This window comes from Toxotes jaculatrix, chromosome 5, assembly GCF_017976425.1.
Source record: "Toxotes jaculatrix isolate fToxJac2 chromosome 5, fToxJac2.pri, whole genome shotgun sequence".
In the NCBI taxonomy this organism is placed as follows: Eukaryota; Metazoa; Chordata; class Actinopteri; family Toxotidae; genus Toxotes; species Toxotes jaculatrix.
In genome coordinates this window covers 18,281,053-18,297,410 of record NC_054398.1, presented here as the reverse complement: position 1 = coordinate 18,297,410, position 16,358 = coordinate 18,281,053, and the positions used below count along the sequence as shown (strand labels likewise).

Below are 16,358 nucleotides of genomic sequence, written 5' to 3'. Positions count from 1 at the left end.
TTATGATGATCTCAGGTGTATCCTTGTTACTTGGTGATGAGATATAAGTAAATTCACCTGAATACTACAGTAGATTCCACCTTTATGTGCTCAGCATCATCAAATCAAATATAAGCACAGATGGAAGCCACACCAAAACAACAACAAAAAACCCCCCAAAACAAACCATGTAAACCATGTACTGTAAAACTGTAAAAATGAACATTTATGTGATTGTAGCATGGATGCTATAGATTCATGTGCACTTCAGCCAGGTGCCCTTTTTTCAGATTATATGCCTGGTTTACATGTTTCATGTTAGAGTATGTTCCACATTACTCGTCTTCATCACTGGTCATAAAATCTGATTTTAAATAATCAAATTCTGTTTCATTTGTGAGCACAAATATTCAGCCAACAAAATGAACCAGAGGTAAGTAGTAGAACAAATCCAAAGGATGGCCACTGTGTAAAAAAACAATAAAATAAAGACTATAAAAGAGACCACGCATTTTTACACTGAAGTTGGAGAACCTACTAGATTTGTTATTCAACACAATCCACTGGCCTGTTTAAGAACTAGTCCATCAGACTGATTTAAACTTCACTTGACATCTTACTACCTGAATGAGGGATTAACCCACACAAAAAGAACTACAAATCATTTTCATCAGAGGTTGTCTTTCCTCTTTCCCAGCCGTTTGCTTTTTTTTTGTTTTTTGGTAAAGGTTCACAAAGTCACAGATGTCTCTTTGCTCTAGAAGAGACAGTTTTTATTTTTGACATATTAATCCAGGACATGACATTACATCCCGGGAATCAGATCCAGACAATTACCAGACCAGTTTGAAAGGTATGAAGACACATTACATTATTTCATTATTCTCCATACGGTAATAACTATGGAAATGTTGCCCATCAGGGAGACCTGACACTGGTGCTACAAGCCAGTCAGCACAAATAAAAAAAGATTATCATTATTATTATTATTTAAATTAGCGCCCCCTGTTGTTGTGCTGCTGTAATTTTTTTGTTGCAGTTTCCACCACAGAGAGAAAATTTAGCAACGTACTCAGTGGCTACACCTGTAAAATCACATGCAATCCAATACAAGAGCTCAGCCATAAATTCTGCCTTTACAAAAATAACAATATTCAGTTTTTGATTTGTGATCGACACTGACTTGGAGGTATTATTATTGAGGTTGTAGTTTGCAGTATGTGTTGGACTGCATTATATTGAGAGATTTTCTAATGTGCTGCTGACCCCCTTTACAAACATGAGAGGGGAAGAATATTAGAAACATATTTCAATATGATAACAGTCCAGTATAACAACACCAACTACAGCCACAATAATAAACATACAGTTGAATTAACACCTCTCAGAAACCTTTAACAAAAACTGGTATTTCAAAAGTTGCATGTGTGCTAAAATCATAAAATGGAAAAACTGCACATAATCAGTAAGCAACGATTACTGTCACTGTCACTTACTCTAGGTTAAAGTAACTCAAATCTGTATGCCTACTTGGAATATTCAATTTATAAATGAGCATTTATAAAACTTTTTGTTCTCTCTTCTCTTTTTTGTAATTTTTTATTGTCTCAAGCCTCATCTTTATCCCTTGTGACAACTTTTGCTGTACTGCCAGTAGTCACAATCAGCCCATGCAGCGGCAGTGTTGTTCAATATATGACTCAACTGCCCAATACAAGAAGGCTGAGGGAGGTGTCTGAATTATATTAAATACATACTGAAATACTAAATACATAATGAATCACAGATTAAGGTTCCTTCTAAGTTATCAATTTTTACTTTAAATACTATAATAATACGATAATTCAGGTTTTTAACTTCACCATACTGTGAGTCACTAAAAATCTCACTAGATGGTGCTGTTCCCCACAGGCTTTTTATTTTTCTGCATTCACACAGAACAGAGAGTGAACATCATTACTGTTTTAGAAAGAAGCCAACTCCACAGACACATTTTGTGTTTCGAGATCTTTATTCTTAAAAATGACTCGGGATCTTGGAATTGTTTCACGTGTGTCAGTCCTGACGTGGGCCTTCTTTTACCACCTCCCACGTCAGCTGTAGAGAATTCATGCAGCTGTGTAGTATGCCATCAACGCTCTACGGTGATCCTACTAGTTTAAAGCTTTGTCACAGAGAAATTAAAAGCTGCAATGATTTTCAATATATTGATATGGATAATATTTGCATAGGATAATAGCCATGCTGTACAATACACATAATTATAAAACAATATGTTAGAATGATTAGTATAGATTTCCTAAAGTAGGTTTATACAGTTTTTCATTATTCTCAACATTTAAGTGCATCATATAATATGAATGTTCTTTATATTAATGGTGATCTGATACATAGTTATAGTGATTTAATACATACAGTACATACATACATACAGTAAACGTTAACCAAATTTAGAGGGACATTGCAAAGCCCTTAAAATGTAATATATATTGTCTGATAAAATGATAAAACCTAGAAAATGGTATGCAGTGAAATGATCAAACTGTACACAACTGTCATACCAGAATATGGTGGCATTTTTTTACATTGCCAAGTTTTGTTTTTCCTCTAAAACACAGTACAGATTATCTACATGAAGCCACTCTCAGAAAAAAGAACAAAAGAAAAAAGAAAAAGCCATTTCTGTATCAAACAGAAGGTCAACACCTTGCATGCATTAGTAGTAAAATTGTAAAATTAGTGGATAAGAGGGACAAATCATAAACGTCAACAACTGCATGCAGCAACAATGGTTATAATGTTAACAATTCCATAATGCTGTGAGTACCTCCTGACCTCGCACCCTCACACAACAAAATCATAAGGCATGCCTCATTTAACACCTCCACAACCATACTTTTAATGGCAGATGCATCCTATTAACAACTGGTATGGATTCTCTTCTTGTTTACCTTCATGTGGTCAATACATGTGTCATGAAACCTGCAAATGAAAAGAAAATTCAACACGTTAGCCCCGCCTGGCAGTCTCATTTTGGCTTACAAGAGCTTTCAGTGCTAATTTCATATAGTGGATCATCTTGTGATTTGTGGCCACAGGGTTATAATACATATTTATCATTAGGCTTCTTCTTAATAATTTAATACTTACTCAGCAGACAGGCTGCTCAGTTTGTATTCCTCTGGCGGAGGTTCTTGTCTTTGTGGTTGTTGGTTGAATTAGTTTTCCTTTAGAAGGAGGCAAATGACACAATCAGTTTACGTCTCAAATGAAAGTGTGTGTAACCAGTGCTGACACAGTAACTGCAGTCTAATAACTGACTGACAGAGCATGGCTCCAGTTCTAATAACATAAATCACTGCAGTTATTAATTAAATAAAGACACAAAAAGTTTGCTTTTCTTGTTATAATTAGGTTGGTTGCTGAGCAGAACAAATTTTTGGGCTCTGCCAGGAGCACTCCACTTCAGTACACATAGTACAGCGTTATCAATGGAATAACCCTAATCAGCGATGAAAATAATTCATGTCATTACAGCTGTACTACACAATAAACAGCTGAATACATGAAAAACAAAATTCATGTATTCAATATTTATTCCCTTTAATAAATATAGCTTATAATAATCCTGCTGACACTGCTTATAAATACTAAATAGGGGGGCTTAAAGTGAAGTGTTGCTTTTTTAAGTCTTAGAGCATCACGGCTTTCCTAATCAGGACAACTCAAATGATAAATTGTCAGTGACAGCAAAATTGTCCTTCACTGACATTTCCCCGTGTTTTATTTGAATGCAGCAAAGCACCAACACACGATGCTCCCAGTTATTTGTGACCCAGATTTGGGGTGTACTGTACACTGAGCTCTACAGACAGTAAGAAAGGAGATACGTGATGCTAAGCTACAACAAAACACGCATTACTGTACCAGGCTACACAGAGCAAAAGGTAGTGAAGGTAAAAGGTTTATACTTACACTGGTCCAGCTGGGTCATCATCTGAGGCAACAAGGGAAAATATGGAGAAATGAGGACCAAAAAATAAAATAATCGCAAGGAAGTTGTACACGTTGATGAAGTGACAAGTGTTTTGTTTTTTTTTTGGAACAGAAAGATGAAACAGTAGCTGTGACTAACATAACTGCATTTTGGTCTCGAGCCTTTGGAGGATTTCTGTATTTCAGCTGTACTATATGTGCAGACTGTGTTATGGAATGAAAACGTAGCCTAGATGAAATAACAAAATAGTAACCAACGTGCTGTCATGCTGCGGGAAAACCACTCCATGAGTTCACTCACAAACACACAGAAAATGCAGTTAAAAATCCAGCACGACACCACGGTGAAAGGCATGTGCAAGTGAGAACAATCATGTACAGGCATAATTCAAATTGAAAAAATAAATAAATAAAATAAAATAAAATAAAATACTGTTGTCATGCACAGACAAGCAGCGCTCACAAAGAACATCTGTCCACTCAAAGAGATTAGTGAGAAGCAGCACCATCAATATCAGTCCTCTACTGTAGGAAATACCAATACATATATACAACCAATACAATAGTGTCAGTTCTTTACAGTGACTCGCATGCCATTTCACTGCTGTAGTAATTACGAGATTGATGCAAAAATATAAAGTTACTGTTTGTAAAAATAAAATCTGTTAAAACTGAAACACTCAGACTGCACTTAACACTAATGCTGAAGATAAAAGAAGCTAAACAGAACTGTTTACTGTGCTGTCAGATGGAAAGAGATGAGGCTGGATGCTCATTGAAATTCATGAGGCATGCAAAGTCTAACACTTACCACAAACATGGTTTAGGTTATGCAATTTGGGAGAAGGGGAGGATGGGAGATATTACAACAATCTGTTAAAGTACTCAGCAGCTGAAGCTAAACACTAAACCTAATATAAAGAAAAGCAAGTAAAATATCAATTATTAACATTTCAAGCAAGAATTCTGATGGATGGTTCATGCAACCTACATCCATTCTGTGAGGCTATGAGGATTCTCAATGTGACTTAAACACTACCGACCATGTAATGAACCATAATGGCAGTATATTTCTGTACAGCGACTGTAAGAGAGTCACTGGGGGCTGTCAGTCATTCACTGCACGTTGCGCCTAATCAGCATGGGATAACATCAAAATTCTGTTTGAGAGGAAAAGGTCACCCAAATACCATTAATGCATAATTTATGATATAGCTAGTCTCTTGAAAATAAAGCACTCAGTACTGTTGGAAAATCCCAGGATGGCATACACATGCTGTGCAGCTAAATAATGTCTCATGGTAAAGCTTGCAACAGCTTGGGGACAGCACAAGTTCCCTGAAAAGTCGTCAATTGAAACTGTCCACCTCCACAACACTGGAGTGTCATATTTCTCATGAATATTAAATGGATGAAATTGTCCTGACAAGGTGTGACCTCCCGCAACAGTGTCTGCCTATTGGGTCAACCTTGCCAGACTGAATTATTGAATGTGAGCACAGCACAGAGTCATGTGACTCTGATGGTGTCTGTGGCGAAGGAATGACTTAGCAGACACCAAAAGGAAAGTGTGCCTCACTGCCCAGCGATTAATCGCAGGGCTTTTGGATACGCAAAGAATTCACAGGAGAGATCCATGTCAAAACTGCACAATAATATCTGTTTCTGCTCAGGTATAATAAAAACTAAATAATAAGACAGTCAAGAGCACCGTCGCTGGTGACTCACCGTCTTGTAAATCCTCTGGCTTCTTACGCTTCTCATAAACAACGATGATGATGACCAGGATGATGATCTCGGCCAAAACTCCCAGGAGAGGCCATAAGGGGGCCAAGAGGCTGCGAACCCTCAGCACAGACTTCTCGCCATGGCTGCCGAGTATGTTGCTGGCATTGCAGTGGTACTCGCCTGGATCTAAACTAATGTCCAGGTTGTTGATCTGGAGCTCAGTGTAGTTGTCTCTGCTGTTGATGAAGAAGCGTCCAGTTGAGTTGTCAATTTCCTGTCGAGGGAGATGGACAGAGTTGCTTTAAATTTTTAGTTTAGATGTTGTGGTTTTAAATCATAATCAACATTTCATGCTGTATTAAAGGAAAAAGGTATTAAATAAAGCGGTTCATTGGCTGGCTCATTGCTATATCACTGAACTGCTGCTCCTCCAGTTTTATTTCTCCAGTCTCCAGTTCCTGTATGTTTTGTTTGTTTATGTATTCTATTGTTTCATTCCCTCTACCTTAATTTGCCTACATTTAATTTTATTGCTGATTTGTTTTAGTCTTAATTTTGCCATTTAAATTGCTTTGTAACTTTCTTTTGAAAGGTGTTAATGTCAATTCATGTCACATACCTTGAAAACCCCATTTTCAGACTTCCTCCAGGTCCAGACAGGGTGAGGATAGCCCACAGACTTGCAGTAGAGTAAGGCTTGCTGGCCCTCATTCTTATTCTCACTACGTTTGTGGCCTGTTATCTCAGGAGCAGCTAAAATAAAGAAAATATCAATCAATCAAAAGTGAGTGCAGTAATTTATACATTTTGATGGAGTCATGTGAGCTACATGGAAACAATACATTGGCTTTTATCTTAATTTTCCGGTGGGAACTGATTACCAGCAGTGCTCTGATTACAGCATCAGTGAAGTAAGCAATGCTAATGCAATACAGCAACATGAATGAAAATGTTTGGGAACTGAACAGCTGCTTCACAGCGGTCAGATCATAATCATAACAATAACAATAACTACAGTTAGGCAGAAAAAAACAAAATTTAATCGGCATTAACACAGCTGCAGGGAGGAAATAATGCAGCAAACAACTGCACAAAAGCAGAGTAATAGAAAAGATCTAAACCCACAACAAAGAATAAACCATACATAGGACAGGTTGTGTATTTTACTAGTCGACCAAATAAAGGCAATTCCCATTTTCAAGTCTTTTATGATCAGGAGAATAAAAATCAGAAAATCTAATGAACATCTATGTGAACAGAAGTGAAATTCAAACATCAAAAAATATTCACAACATTTCGCTGAATTTATCAGGAACATGTGATCCAAAGTAACATCAAGCTGTCTGCATTATTATGTGTATTTTGTATATTATAAAATCTTTTTTTTCTGCCTGGATGAAGCAAAATCCTCCATAAAACAGAAGTAAACTGTCGCAAAAACCCAATTTGCCTCCATAGCAATGTGTGTGTGACAGCAGAAAAGGCTGACCAGATTTTACTGTTGAGGCATAATCCCTGGCCATCAGACAAACAAGACACCATCTGCTGCCACTGTGCTGGGCATTGCTTAGATGGAGGTGTCAAGGGCGCCGGCTGCCCCTGAGCAGCCAGTAGGGCTGTTTGAAATCACACGTCCTCACATGACAGGGCTGCTTGTGCTCAAGGCCAGTCGGGCCATTTTTATTGGTGACATCTCTAATGTGGCCTTGAAACTAACGAAGATGCCTGTAGCTCACAAATCAACACCTACATTTAACTTCGATGGTGGCGTTGGCTGGAGGAGCCATGTCAAAGGTGTAGACACACATGTACACTCCAGTGTTTTCTCCCCTTGGTTTGTTCAGCCTGCGGAGAATAGACACACCTTACATGAACCCACACCAGGACACTAAACTCTGTGTTTAGTACACACACACACACATTCACACACAAGTTGTATACCTGTACTCAGTGTTCTTATTTTGGCTGCGTGTGTCTGGGATCTCCTCCCCATTTTTCATCCAGTAGCTATCCAGGTGGGTACTGTGGGCAGTGGTCAGGTTGCACTGCAGCGTGAGAGAGTCGCTATTCGTTTGAAGCGTGATGTGTTCAGAGGCAGCGATTGATGGCTCTGCAAAAGAGACACAGATCAGCTATGACATAGGCGATGACTGCTAGACTAGTGGGTGAGGGTGTGCTGGAAGATGTAAACAACAACGCACAAAGGGTTCAGACGGACACCACGGCCAATCACAGCGCAAAGTGGGAGGAATTATTTCAAACATCCAGAGTTTTTCAAATAGGAATCCATTCATTTTCTTCATTGTTTTCAGAGAATTTCCAAGACCTAGATGGACATGAAACTTTGTCAGCTAAATTATCAGTGTAAGAGATGACCAGCTGTGTTAGCAAATATCTGGTTCTTTGATAAAACTTAAGAAGGTACAAGCTTGTGTACATACAAGCATAAGCAGAGAAGTCAACAACAACTCCCAAGGTGCACTTCAATAAAATCCAACCAGTGTGCTGGGAAAAAAGTTTTCTTAGAAATAAGTTGAATTTATTTAATTTATTAAAACTGATGGCCATGATGGAAATCTTTGCACTGTTACCTTATCAGGTAGACCGGTGATTTTATTTTTTTTTCCAAAAAACTTTAATGAAGAACAATCCTGCTGAAGTCATAAGGATTTCAAGGAATTTTATTGTGCAGCTAAGCCGACCACAACTGATTCAGCTTTGATAAAAGACATAGTGTTAGGAGACAGTAAAGCTGACTTAGGACAATGTCCATCCGCTGACTGTCTTAAAATCTAATGCATATAAAGTAACTCTGAAGGCATCCCTTAAAAAAAGCAATTGTTTGCTGACTTAAAGTCAGCAAACAATGACTTTAATTGAAGAGTCTCCTTAATCCTGATTACAAACATCTTGTTTGGACACAGACACAAGTGAACCTCTCAATCTGAGCAGTCACAAAGGAGAAAGACACAAAAGGATCATAAGAACTGTACCTTGGAGAAAAGCATTACACACTGATGTGCTACAGCTGTTGAAATACAACATGAATATGATCGAGGTCACACCAAATATTAGACAACGTTGTGTAAGTGTACTCCGTCTGCGAAATTCAACATTTTAAGAAACAGAGATCAAACAGAAAAACAAAAATAATAAAACAACTGAAACTGAATACAATGATATTCAAATAAGGGAAATGAAACGACGAGAGCTAAAGGGAGAGAAAAGTGAAGTAGAAAGGAAATGAAGGAAAACTGGGCTCTACAGGCTGAAGGACATGTCAAACTAAGGGATGAGCACAATGCAAAATACTACTCAACTCTGCTTGTAAAAGATAACAAGAGGACAAGCTGATGGTGTTTTTCTTCATCTTCCAGCTCTGTAAGGGAGGATGGCACCTACGGAGGAAGCTAGCAGTCCTCTGGAGAGGTCTGAGGGAGGCTGAATCACACAGGAACTGTTAATTTTGGCTGCTAACTGGGGGAAGGATGTTTCCTCTACGCTGGCCACTCACTCTGCAGCACCGTTATAGTGGCCTGAGCACGGATCCAGGTGGTGGCTGGATTTTGGTGCAGGTCGTTGCGTCGCGGGTCATTGCTGGCCCTGCACTCATAGGTCCCAGCGTCATCCAGCATGAGATGAGAGACACCCAGCACGCTCACAGCATTGGTGCCATAGGCCGTGCTGATGGACACTCGCCGCTTGCGAGCGCCGTCCCACAGCTGCCTGAAGGAATCGGCTCGGTTGATCTCAGAGTACCACCACTGGATCTCTGGGGTGGGGTTTCCCACCACATCACAGTACAGCTCAAAGGTGTCGCCTGTGAGCTTAGTCTCGGAAAGAGGTGATTTCACAAAGCCCGCTGGTGGTGGTGGTGGTTTTTTGGGGCAACATGTTCACAGATAAGCCCAAAAAAGGAAAACAGGTGCAGGATGGAAAGGAAAGAAAACAAAAGGGTAAATTAAAAGGGGAACAGAGAAAGAAAGAAAAAAAGATCAAGTGAAATAATCAAAAAGACACTGACAGACAAATTACATTAAGCTTTAAAACAGAATGACTATAAAGGCTTATCACAACAAGGTCCATCACAATTTTTCAGAGGCCAACTTGATATATTGAAATTAGATTATCAATTAATTTACCAATCATTTTCTCAGGTAATCATTTGGTCTAAAAATAGCATTTACAATTTCTCAGAGCACATGATGTCTTCAGTTTGTTTGTTTTTTTTATGTCCTAAAGATTTTTTATTTACTTTTACATCTGATAAAAATAGCAGAAAATCCTCATATTTAAGGACCTAAAACCAGATGATATTTGGTCTTTTTGATTGCAAAAGTTAAAGACTATAGTTGCTTTTTAATTTTCCGTCCATCAGCTAATAAATAAACTGCAAATTGTTTCCACTCTAACACACAATAAATCAAACAACATCAAACTACTGTCAGCAAATCTCACCTCAACATTTTGGGTAGCGGCGGGAGAAAGAGACAGAGAGAGACATACAACCTCACATCTGCCTAAACCATTATTACTTCTATTCCTGGGAAGCTTTAATTCGATTCTGCTTGGACGTCCCTGCACGGCTGCTCTCACTTGGTTTTGTCCAATTAATGACATCATATAAATTTGTGCCTGGCTCGCACAGCGCTCACATCTAAAAGTCCTCCAAGTGACCTTGTCATTATTTTCAGTACATCATGTCTGTAAAATGGTCATTAGTGCTCAGATAAGCTAGTTTATTTCATTATTCAGTAATGGGGACACAGACACCAGACAAACTGGACTGTTAATTTTACTGGATTGAAATGTCTCCCTCTCAGAAGCAAATGCAATAAAAGTGAAACAATTGATCATGGCTGCTCAGAGAGAGGAGGAGGCGGATGGGGGGGCTGTAGTCATAAGCATGGTCTATAGGTACCGTGGAGAGAGCACATGAGATTGAGAGGAGATTTATAGAAGCTGCAGATCTGGGTCTCTGGGGAGAGTGTGGGCGCACGGTGATAGACCCCCTCCGTTTCCATAGAAGCACTCTACACTGCAAATAAGTAGGAAGAGGAAGAGACAGCCAACCAGACCAGGCAGACAATCACAAGACAGACAATCACATTTTTCAACCGGCACCAGAATCCTCCTGTACAGCCTACGACTAGTTTATCAAGTCCTGTATAGATTCCTGCATATGTGATTACCAGTAAATATTATGACTGGGGGTGAAAACTAAAACCAACACTTCAGCTCTTAACACAGAATTGCTGAGAGACACATCCTGTCACCACAGATAGTCTAGATGTGTCAAAAGTGCTGAGCCAGTAACACTGTCACTGCACACCGCTCCACCAAACATGAACCAAAGACATCACTCAAGTTGATGCTAGTTTAGTTCTGGCATGTGTTTGGAGTGTGATTTTAGAACCAGTGCTGCAATTAACAATTATTTTCATTAGTGATTAATCTGCTGATTGTTTTCTCAGTTTATTGATTAGGGAATAAAAACACCAGAAAACAGTGAAAATGCTTTTCACCATGTCCTAGAGCACAAGGTGACATCATTAAATGTCTAACTTTGTCCGACCATGACACCAGTAATCTTTCAATTGACTAATCAATTAATCAACAACTTGTTGCTGCTTTACTTAGAACTATAAGGCTGAATTGCACCTTTTCATATTTGTTTTAAATTTTCTACATATTTTTAATCTTTGAAAGTAACTGCAACTAACATCTTTATTGTCATTTGTCACATATTGCCCCCAAATTTGTGCACGTTCCCAATGTCATTTGTTCAGTCCTTTTGCTCTCAATTTGTTTCCAATTGCTCCTAAAGTTTAAATTTTTATGTCTGTGTTCTGTCGACTGATTAATAATTGTTTCAGCTCTGACTGTGACTTTAAAGTGTAGTTCTGTTTTTATACAACACCATTTTAGAGTAATGTACTGTATTTAGCAAAACAGAAAGCACTGACTAAAAAAATCTTCATTTATGAGGTTGTATGTATATTGCACTAAAGACTAAAAACTGACAGAGAGGTTAATGTGGTGCTTAAATCAGTAAATAAAACTGTTAGTTATTAACCTTATCACTCCACTTTTTAACAGAATAACTTGAAGGCTTGGGGTTTAAATGGATGCTAATTTCTGGTTCATTAGTCAAACCGCTCAACCTGACAACAGATGGCCCTGAATAGTTATGAGTCTTTCCTTGAAGATATTTTTTTGGTATGTTGTGATGAATCCATACAAACCAGTGTACTATGAAGTAATTCTTGCCACAGTCTCAGTTAATGTACCAAAACTGAAGCTAAATGAATATTGTATTAGAAAAGCAATGAGTCCTGATGGACAGCTGGAGATCAGAGGAGAACAGGGACAGAAAGCATTTACTGTGTGTGTGTGTGTCTGTGTGCGTGCCCGTGCACACACACAAACACTCATGTTCACACAGACAGCATAATGACCGACCTTCCAGTATTGACGTTTACAGAATATAAAACTGTTTGCTTAAAAGAATATAACTATGATTTTAACTAAAATGCTAAGATTGATAGATTTTGATGCAGTCTAGTCCAATTATTTGCTTTAAGAAATGGCGTAATGGAATAAAAATTAATAAATAAAGGTTATACGCTTAAAAATCGCATTTTTAATTGACCTGAGCTGAGACATAAAGAATGTTGCTAATATAACCATAGGAATGTAACTGATGTTTAATGTCTTACTTGGGATTTCATGCTTTTCTTTGTCTTGTGTGTGACTGTGTGTGACTAAACTGAATATCTTTGTCTGGTTTTCAAACTAAAGAAGCAACATGGAGATGTCACCTTGGGAATTTGGGGAATTGTGATGGGCTTCTTTTAAAAGCTATTTTCTGACATTGCGTTGACCAAACCCTTAATTGACAAACCGGGAAATGCATCATCTAATTAATCAATAATGAATATAATCAATATTTGTAGCCCTACTGCAAATTGCCCCGATAGGGTCTTTTAATTTCAAGCATAAGATGTGTTATATACCTCACTGGATGAGCCCTATGTTGATTAGTTGTTTTGAAATTTGAATTTGAAAAAAAATCTTAAGACCTTTAGGTGTACATTTCTAAATTGCTAACAAATCTACAGACTTGCATATGGCACTGATCAAGTTTAAATCTGAACTGAATTCACAATTTATACTCATTCTACACAATGAACATCAAGTCTTTAATCTGAAATTGGAACTAATCTCAGCCCTGAACCTACTGTCTACTGAATGTAAGGTGAATGATTTGTCTTTCAGGTTACCTGTTAGGATAACTGCACTATAGCTTTGTGTACTGATGAACATCTCAATATCTTCATTGCTAAAGCAACAAAATTTATTTATTGAGTTGAGAAATGGTTTGAATGATTCTATTAAATAGCCTCCTCGGTAAAAGCAGTATTACTGTAGATGAAACAAACACATCCGAGGGGGGAACCTTAGCGGGAATAGCTTCACATATGAACCACCATTAGCAGATACAAATGGTTTCGGTGATGTGGTTGGCAAATGTGTACATTAATATCTTGCATTTGCTGAAAACCAGGTGGAAAAAGAATAACGTAAAACAACACAAAGCCTACTATGACACTCCAACCTCTCCGGACGCCAGTGAATCAGACAAGAAAAATATCACACCTTCCGGCTCTCTGTCGGGTAAAAATCCATTCGATTTAACCAGCTTTCTGAGCTTCATTCGCTGTAGCGCTGATTGATTAAGAGATTTTACGAGTGGGTGTGCAGTATAGGAAGAGATGTGTAATGCATTCCTACACATTGTCAACTCCGGGGGAAGGCCAGAGCTGAATAAATTCTCACTCATTCTCACACAGTGCTTCCAGGGGGGACAAGGGGCTACAGTGCACACATGCAGTAGACACCTACGAATACTCTGATCTGTTTGGTGGGGATGAGATTTATGAGCAGTGGGTCATTTGGACAAGTAGAAGTGCACCGAGAAATCAATGCCATTCTGCAGTGCAGTACATTTCTCAGCGAAGGGTTAACGGATTTTCTGTTGCAAGAGGACATTAAAGCCATAGTTCCCAGTGCAGCATCTCTGCTCTAAAAATAGAAGCATGCAGCAAAATGGACTGATGCTATTTACAGAGCTGCACTTTCAAGGTCCTACATCTAATTAGATACATGTTTTACACTGTTAGGAGGACCTGGACTGATGCAGAGAATTATCCCACCCAGCAGGACAGGAGTTAGTGATACACTGCTGGACACTAAATGCTGAATTACTGAGCCATACCCTTACATATCTGAGCAGGCCCAAGCGTGACAGCATGTTGATTGCCTGTGTGTGCTTTTCTCTTAGGAATGCATCACAGATTTTGAACTTCAGTGTGACACCATTTCCCTATCCGTCTTCTCTTATTCCCCAATCCAATGAGCAGAACCTGTCTTTGCTGATTGAACGGCTCATGTTTCGACTCTGTATTCAGCTCCACACTTCAAAGGACATTTTAGGGACATCGCACAGGCCTCCGTGTGGCCCACTTCAGCCTAAAGAATACAGATTGTAGCCCATTAATGATTTATAGACCCTTCATTTCAAACGCACGGAAAGCAAGAAAAGAAAAGGGGGGGAAAAAAGAAAATACAGCGCCTCAAACCACTGATATGTGTTTCTTAAGGGATTATCTAAGGAGACTCGGCGGCTGGAGGGATATCCGTGCTGGACAGCCTTCTCAATTACAGGGACAAATTATAATGATTCGTTAAAAATGCCCCCAATGTCAGAAAAGCAGGCGACAACCCTCCCTTAAAACCGCATTTTCGCCATCATGCGGGATTACCGTCTTGTATGTACTATGAGGAGAGCTCGATTCCTACCGTTCTGGGAAGAGACGGACTGCAGCATCAGCGCTCCAAATATCGCCACCGAGAAGGACATGACTGCAGCTCTTCGTTTGCCAGGTATCATCTTCGGAGACGGGAGATGGAAAATGCAGGTGGGCGAGCACTAAGGTGACCTGAGCGGGATATGATGATGCAGGGTGGCTTCGTCCGAGGCTCGCACGCCCCCACATACACACACACTCCAACCGTGTCACGCAAAGAAGGAAGTGTCGCTAGGTAGACAAGCGGGAGCCAATAATACTACTGCTGAATACCTGTGCAGCTCCGCGCTGTCAAACCGGTGCAAGGAGCGAACCACCTTTGTTTTAAACCACCCGTTTAATCCCAAATCCCGCGAGATCTTGGAGGAGGGTTTTAGACACATCTCACGGGGTCCTCATCAAGTGTTGCAGAAAGGAGTTATATGTTAACAATGGACGAATAGACGCTATTGTTTCCTGAGACAACTTTTTTTTTTTTAACCAAAGTTAAATCCAGCGAAAACTGTTTGTAGCCACACTGAACCATGGTTAAACTAGCTTTGCTGAGTCAAAGTAAGTTCTGTTGCTATGGTTACCCGCAAGTTAACAGAGCAGCGATTTGTTTGACCGCACACCTGCCTACCAATCAGAAACGACTCTTTCTCAGGTGCTGCTACAGGATTCGGTGCTTAACAAACCGCCAGCAGGCCTTAAATGGTGCCCTGGGTCAAGCAGTTTGTCAGGCTGACTAAGCCCCGACCTCGGCAGCACCTGCCTGGGCTTTAAGCAGACTTTTAATCCTATTACTCTTTGAACTAACATGGGGTAACGGCAGACTCACATACAACACAGTAGTGTAATTCAGATATACAGATGTACAAATACAGATATTGTTTTACTAATTTCAATACAGGCCCACTGTAAGCTATGTGAGCACTGTAAGTTGTATAATGCAGGAAATATAAGGAATAATACAATTAATAAATATTGTATCATTAAACTGAGTCAGAAAATCCATAAGTAGGTTTCAGATTGGCCACTGTTGATTTCTGCACCTCAGCAAAATAAGGACAAAGACTATCTGGGATGAAGTCAAAGTCACTTCTGCACAGACAGTGGATTCATTCAGTTTCTTTCACATCATATACTGAGTATGATCATGGTCAGGATAACAGGGACCATATGCATGTAAAAGTACTACATGCTGCTAACATGACACAGGCAGACGCTGATAGATGTCTAATAGATCTGAATCAAAGTGAAAAATAATTGAGTTTTTTTGGCTGAGATCATGAGGGCCGATGGTTATGTATGTATTTAGATGCTGTCCTTTTTTAAAATTATTATTTGGCAAGTTCCTTTTCACCACTTGTACAAACTTCCTAATTCAATAAATGACTTTTGGACCTAAAGTTGAAAAAGTAACGCTTATATTTTACAGTACAACTTGTGTTCAGGCTACAGGATGCCGGTATAATGAAGAAGCACATGAATATGAAAATTTAACATGTGCTCATAGTTTAGTTTAATTGAATGCTCTGTCATTGTGGTCCTTAACAAAAAGAACTCAAATCCAAAAATAATGCATGGCCAAGCATACAACTAAACCCTTATAAATAGTATGACTTATTGCCTTCAAAGTAAATTGTCTGGCAGCAGGTATAGGAGGTATAATGTTTACCCTGTTCGCAATCTTACTTTAACATGTTAGTATGTTAGTACATACTAACATGTTAACATGCTAATTAGCACAGCTAACAAAAGCATATCTGAGGTTGATGAGAAATTAATTAAAGTGTTGGATTA

General features: G+C 39.0%; 1 protein-coding gene across 2 annotated transcripts; it reads right to left on the bottom strand.

Moving 5' to 3' along the window:
- Positions 1 to 1,993: 1,993 nt before the first annotated feature.
- On the bottom strand, positions 1,994 to 14,827 carry LOC121182644 (neuroplastin-like). 2 transcript variants are annotated; one of them, XM_041039255.1, is made up of 9 exons: positions 14,566 to 14,827; positions 9,218 to 9,565; positions 7,645 to 7,813; positions 7,454 to 7,548; positions 6,323 to 6,456; positions 5,704 to 5,977; positions 3,955 to 3,976; positions 3,130 to 3,206; positions 1,994 to 2,961 (listed from the first exon to the last, which is right to left on the bottom strand). In XM_041039255.1, exons 1-8 carry the CDS (start codon positions 14,654 to 14,656, stop codon positions 3,146 to 3,148), a joined length of 1,194 nt encoding a protein of 397 aa, XP_040895189.1. In that variant the 5' UTR covers positions 14,657 to 14,827; the 3' UTR covers positions 1,994 to 2,961; positions 3,130 to 3,145. The 2 variants fall into 2 exon arrangements, with proteins under 2 accessions (XP_040895189.1, XP_040895190.1); XM_041039256.1 differs by lacking the exon at positions 9,218 to 9,565 and having other exon boundaries at positions 14,566 to 14,822.
- Between the last annotated feature and the right edge of the window lie 1,531 nt (positions 14,828 to 16,358).

Excerpts from the sequence above, each read along its gene's own strand:
- LOC121182644 (XM_041039255.1), bottom strand. The coding sequence starts at position 14,656 with ATGATACCTGGCAAACGAAGAGCTGCAGTCATGTCCTTCTCGGTGGCG. Across the intron at positions 7,814-9,217 it reads CACTATAACGGTGCTGCAGA|AGCCATCAATCGCTGCCTCT; the intron begins GTGAGTGGCCAG and ends TCTCTTTTGCAG. Across the intron at positions 6,457-7,453 it reads CGCCACCATCGAAGTTAAAT|CTGCTCCTGAGATAACAGGC; the intron begins GTAGGTGTTGAT and ends TCTTTATTTTAG.